Source organism: Echinops telfairi, unplaced genomic scaffold (genome assembly GCF_000313985.2).
Source record: "Echinops telfairi isolate 266 unplaced genomic scaffold, ASM31398v2 ScPeMD7_27;HRSCAF=92, whole genome shotgun sequence".
Classification (NCBI taxonomy): Eukaryota; Metazoa; Chordata; class Mammalia; order Afrosoricida; family Tenrecidae; genus Echinops; species Echinops telfairi.
In genome coordinates, this window is record NW_022103924.1 from 1,239,942 (window position 1) to 1,246,344 (window position 6,403).

General features: G+C 41.2%; 1 protein-coding gene across 1 annotated transcript in view; it reads left to right on the forward strand.

The window, feature by feature from the left end:
• Nucleotides 1-3,793, forward strand: part of CDC14B (cell division cycle 14B) — an 81,491-nt gene extending 77,698 nt beyond the window's left edge. The window contains exon 14 of the mRNA XM_045289425.1: nt 130-3,793. Within this exon, the coding sequence (XP_045145360.1) occupies nt 130-166 (37 nt within the window). The 3' untranslated portion in view covers nt 167-3,793. The remainder of the gene's footprint in view (nt 1-129) is intronic.
• Nucleotides 3,794-6,403: the final 2,610 nt, after the last annotated feature.

The following is a 6,403-nucleotide window of genomic DNA, read 5'->3' on the forward strand; positions in this document are numbered from 1 at the left end:
GTTTGAAAAATTATACAAAGTGCTATAATTACTGTTATGTTGCCTTCCTTGTCTTTCATGACTACATAAACCTTTGATAATACTTTAAACCTTCATGATAAACATCCTTTTTTTTTCTCCCCCTTACAGTCCCTCCATTTCAAGGACTAAAACAGTCTTGCGTTAATACAACACCTGTGCCCAGAACTGAAGGAAGACTTTAGGAACAGAAGAACTACAACTGGATTTAGCACAATTTATTTGAAAACAAAACGAAACAGAATTGTAAAAAGCCTTCGCTGCTTTCCACCGAAGTTTATTCAGTGAAGAAAAAATGTCCCCTGGAGTCTAAATAGCTAAATGAGATTGGGTACAAGGCAATGATTGGAAGAAGTCTCAAATTTTTGTAGAAATGTCTCAAGTTTCACAACAACAAAGCTGTTGTCAATTTAGTCTCAGGTGTAATTGTCAAAGCCCTCTGTTATGAAGAGAGCTGCCTAGTCTTTGTGGCGCATGTGTGTCCCTTGTGATGGCAATCATTTTAGCTGCTGCCCTTCAGAAGAATTGAATCTCTGATGGAGGTTTTTTATATATTTATTTTCTGTTCATCTTGTGACTCAATATCAAGATTTATACAATTATTCAAATGGTACCTTCTGTCATTTGATGTTTCAATTTGTGATACTATTGTGATGTTAACTCTGTTAAGTACCCACGCTGCTTGTCTTCCACCAAAGTGCTTTATTAAGAAGAATTTGTGGGAACCACTTTTTAATACTGTTTCATGTTGAGCAGCAAAGCAGTACTGTGGTAATGGAGAACGTTAACGGTAGCTTTAGAAGACTCAGGAGGAGGAATTGGCTTCAAAGTTGGACGGCTGCTGGACGCGCATGTGGTGACTGAAGAAGGCCAGGGCTGCCCGCCATACAAAAGGAAACCTTTTTTTCATCCATGCAGGAACATACACACGTACTGTTGCTCTTTCTGCTAGGAAATTTAGGCCCTAAATAATGGTGACATTTCTCACGCTTCCCTGTTTTAGTAGGCCTTCCTCTCTAGCACTGTGGCTTGTCTTCACGTGCTCGCCCTCACATACCCTGTGCTTCTCTGCCAGTCATCTACATCTGCATTCCAGTGGTCTGCAAAACTGAGGACTCACCGTTGCCTTCGGTTTGGGATACAGCTAATGACTCTGCAGAGTGCCTTCGCCCCTCAACCCTAACGAAAACATAGCTGAATCTCTGATTCAAAGCAGCCACAAAAAAAGGATGAATTTATTACCATCAAAAGTTGGGGCCCAAAAGAAAAGACTGCTTTCAGCCACCTTAGTTACTTCCATTAAAAAAGTGAATGATTTTGGTCAACATTAGCCAGTTTTTGTCTATCCAAGTTTAAAAAGGAAGTTTGGCAAGGAAGAGGCTGGCAAACATCTTTATGGTGTAAGCTTTTAAACAGAACTACTGCGAGTCGATGAAATAAACAGGCCAGGCAGTCGCTTCCTTTGGAGTGTGCTCACAGACTAGACTGACTGGTGAAATGAACTGGCATCGAGGGGGGAGGAAGATGCCATGGCTTGGCCAAAGCAGCAGCTCTTTCTTCATCTGGCGCGATGCGTGTGGGATCTGGCCAGTTTTCAACACTGGAGACTAGATCACAGATGAGTGCTTTTCTCTCCCTGGTAATGAAAAGGCACAAAGACCCACTTGGTTGTAGGACCATTGCTCCTTAATCACATCTGAGTGGGAGGAGGAACATTCCCTTTGCTGCCTTGTGTTGGAAGATATCCTTCATCTTCAAACAATGCCCCCATGCACATTCTCAGGGCAACTCTTTTTTCCCCCCTGATATTTCTAAAGGCCATCTCCTCCATAAATAATCCTAGGTTGTGAAAATCAGACTTCCATTTGAGTTTTTCTTGGTTTGGTTGTTCATTACTTTAGAACAAGTAAATGTGCTGCCAGCCTTGGCTCATGATGAATGACTACCTTCCTCAGAATGAATAAAACCATTTGGTGTCTTGGTCAGGAGTAAAAATTGGGGGCTTTAGTGTTAACCACAGTATTTTGTATCCAGTAACTTCCCTTTATCAAGTTGGCTGTTTAAATTTCCAGCTATAATTGCTATCCTTGGGCTCCTTTGAAAAATCTTTGCACTTAAAAAACTCAGTAAAATTAGTCACAGGAAATTAGTAAGTTCGTTGGGAACTATTTCTTTGCACAAATTACTTGGGGTGAACATTGGGAACATACCTAGCATCCGGAAAGTCTTTGGGCCTGACTGATAGAAAGTTCTTCCTGCTCTGCATCCGGTTGGACTCTTCTCTTTCTCTTTACAATGGAAGCCCCAATACACCCACATTCTTTTGACAGTCGAACTTTGAGTCCTTGTAGGAGAGAGTACAGTGAAGGCTGCGTGTGAGAAAAGGAGCCTCCTTTCAGAGCCTGAAAGAGCTTGGAAAGAACACCAAGACTGTTTCCAAGGGAATTAAAAGTAGAAACGAGTAGATTTAGGTGCTCTTGGAAGTTTTCTGAGGTCTCAAATATCAAGAGTCAGGAACAGTACAAAGGACAGGTATCTGCAAACCTGCATGCACCGGGGAGTGCAGACTACCTCTGCTTTGTACTGGAAAGGAAAATGAGAAATCTCTGTGATCCTTAAGGGAGGAAGGCTTGGTTCTGAAAACAAGTCGCCTTACTTATCAAATATAGCTGTTTTCAAGCCCCTTGCTGCTTTTCTGTTCAGAAATTTTCCATTCTTAAACTTGATCCCTTTAGCCCAGGAGTGGGGAACTGACCGGCACAGGGCCTATGAATTCATCAATACCAACTAGCATCGCAGATCTCTCCACAGAGAAGCAGTCCAGCCATCACATTAGGGACAAGTTAAATGTTTGACCAGAATGGCTCCTAAGTGATGTCAAAATATCCAAATGGCCCTAGGAAGCAAAAAGGAGCCTAACACTCCACCACTTCCTTTTGTCTGCCCTTCTCAAATCACAGGAGTGATTTCTACCCCTGTTCTTGGGCAGACTTCCCAGACAAGTTGTAGGCATTTCCACAGGGGAACTCCAAATATTTATGCACTTGGAGCAAGATCAGACCTCGGGTGTTTTGGGGTAGTGGGTCCCAAGAGCTCCTGAAGCCCTTCCTTACTTCATCCACTGGTGGTAACAAAGGAGCAGTGCACCCATTTGAGGTTTGTTCTGAAAGTAGCTCATCAAAAACAACTTTAAAAACCCATTTTATTTCCTTAGTAGGTAGTTCTGATGGAAGCTGCCCTGTTATAGCAGTAGGACAGCCATTGCTCTTCCACCTCTCCAAAATCTGAGTATTCTCTAGATATGTTTAAAAGACTATACAAATTGCCTATACTTTATAGGAAATTACCTCGTTAATTCAGTTGCCCAATAGAATCAACTGTGAGCAGTCATGTCTGCCTGCTTATTGTATACTGCAATTTTATATGAATAATTTACAGACTTTTATCTAACTGTACTCATGTACAAATTAAAAGTTTCAAAATGTAACTGATTTATCAGTATTTGATCAATCATTGTCTTGATTTTTTTATTAAAATGTATATTTCTAATCATATTTTTTTTAAACAGAGAACTGGTCGAATGAATGTTTATTTTCCTGAAGATATTTTTAAAGATAAAGCTTCATAATGGCCTGTACACTTTGCATATCTGTGTAGTTTGAAATGTATTGTTGCATTTGAAAATATTATGTATTGTAATTTGTTTTAGAACAAATTATTGAATAGCAGAAATTGTATAATTATAATCATGTAATTAAAAGTATCAGCCAAACAACTTTTGAGTGTGTTGTATTTACTTACCAGCCTGCAGTTAATGTGAATACTAAGGGTGATCCCTTCTCCATGGTAAAATGAAAAAATGGTGAGGAGGTTCCTACTGTGAAGTCATGCCACCCACGTCCACTACCCTACCAATTTAAATGATGCCTTTCTGCTGGCCACAAAGGGTACCGCAGGCTTAAAATCTGAAAAAGAGTGCATCGGAGTTTTATTTTTCCACCATATTTATTATCCGTATGCTCAGCAAATAATTGAGATGCTAGAGTATATGAAGAAGACTTTGGCAGCAAGATTGGAGACACAGATCATCTGTGTTACTCCTGAAAGCAGAGGATTTGAACCACTTATTGGTCAAAGGCTTCAGCCTTTAGTATGAATTACATTTCAACTTAAAAGGTCCTCCTAACTGAACCAATAGCAGTATTATAAATGGAGAAAAGATTGAAGTAGTCAAAGATTTCATTTTACTTGTATTCACAATCAATACCCATTCACAATACCCATGCAAACAGCAGTCAGGAAATCAAAATATGTATTGTATTGGACAAATCTACTGCATAAGACCCCTCATTAAAGTATCAAACAGCAAAGATGTAATTTTGAAGATGAAGATGAGCCTGACCCAAGCCATGGTATTTGCAGTAGCCTCATATGCATGTGAAAACTGGACAGTAAGGAAGACCGAAGAATGATTGATGCCTTTGAATTACGGTTTTGGCAACATGTGTTGGGAACAGATTTGTCTTAGAAGTAGTATAACCAAGGTGCTTATTAGAAGCATGGATGGTGAGACTTCATCTCACCTACTGTGGACGTGTTACCTGGAAAGACGAGTTCCTAGAAAAAGACCCCATGCGTGGTACAGGGTCAGTGAAAGAGAGGAAACTCCCCAGTGAGATGACTTGGTAAAGTGGTTACAACAATGGGCTCAATAATGAGGGTGGCACAGGACGAGGCAGTGTTTTATGTTGTCCATTTGGGCCACTATGTATTGGAATTGACTGCATGAAACCAAACAATAGCACCACAAAGGATAAAACACTAGAGCAGTCCCTTCGAGTCTTGTAGGTCATAGAATCTAGACCTTTTGCTTTACGACAAGAATGGAAGTGATTGTGTTGAAGGAGCCAGGACCGGTCCTTGTGCACTCTGTTCCTGCTTTCGAATCTGGACACCACCCTTAGTACTGCCCTTTGCTGTTGCCGATATGTTAGTGGACAGAATCTGAAATATCTAATAACCACAGTCTCAGAGAGGTTCTATCTAGGATGTAGTACCTTGTTCTATTAAGGGGTGTTCTGTTTGGTTTCCTGAGAAGTCTGGCTTCCATTCAGAGCTTTCAGAATCAAAATCATTCTTCTGTGGAATACCCCAGAGTGACTGATCTTCTCAGCTCTATCAAAACTTAGGCCCACACAGTAGGATTTCCAGGCTTTGCCATCTGTCAAAAAGTACATTGCCCGCCTGACCCTGTTTTGCTCTGGGGCTGGTGCTGCGTGCCCTGTCCTCCCAAGTCTACAGGAGCTCATTTGGGTGCCTGGGACCATGCAACCTGATGAAGTACATGGTGGTTTTGCCAGATGTAGGCTTAGCATCGTGGCGTGAAAGGCTTCAGATATAACCCAAAGGCCTATCTTATATGAGAGGCATCTAGCTCAAAAGTGTGAAGTTGGTGTAAGGCGCGTGCCTCTAGAACCCCACCCTGCTAGAGATACTTGCACTCAGTTCTGTTGACTGACTGAATTTGTACTCAGTTCTAACCTAACACTTGGATACTTTGGTTACCTCCTCTGCTTCCACTTCAGTGACAACGAGATGAAATCTCGCCGTTCAAGCTTCTAAGGGAGCATTTCACCTGTCCTTTTAAGACAGATTTGTTCATTCTCCTGGCAGTCCACTGTATAATCAATATTCTTCAACATAATTCAAAGGCATCTATAATTTTTTGAGCGTATTCATTGTCCAGCTTTCTTCTTGGCTCTGTCTGCAGTCTTATTTATTGGTGCAGGTGCTGCAATAGTAAGGATGACTGGTTCTGATGATGGTATCGGAACCGCCTGGCAGCCCCATCATAGATTACGCCAGAAACCCTTTGCTGAAGCAGCAGCGGTTTTCACACACCAGACTGGGCTTAGCCTTGTCTGAAGCTGGGGGTCTCTTGTTTGATGGTTGCTTTCTTGATTTTGTTTGCCATGTAACAAAGATGAACAGCTAGAGATGTTAGCATTCGTGTTAATTACAGAACGAATAGGATTCTAACTGTGACTCCGAAACTGTAATTTTGGTGTCATGGAAATGTATGTTCTTTCCAATGTCATTTCATTAAAGATGAAAACGTAAAGAGACTTTTTTTATCAGTTCTCAATAATTGACAGAAGAAGAAGATGAGAAGAACAAAATGCAGTAATGTGAATTCTCACCCCAGCTCTTCCCCTTATTTTGTGACCTCAGGTCCTTTGTCTATAAAGTAAGGTGTGGCATTATTAGGATCCAACGATCAAAGTATGTTAACCTGGGCCCAGTTCCAATGTGCATGTAACATTGACAGTGCTGCTTTCCATCCTACCGTGAATCCAAGTGCGACTGAGTGTATAGAGGGAGCACT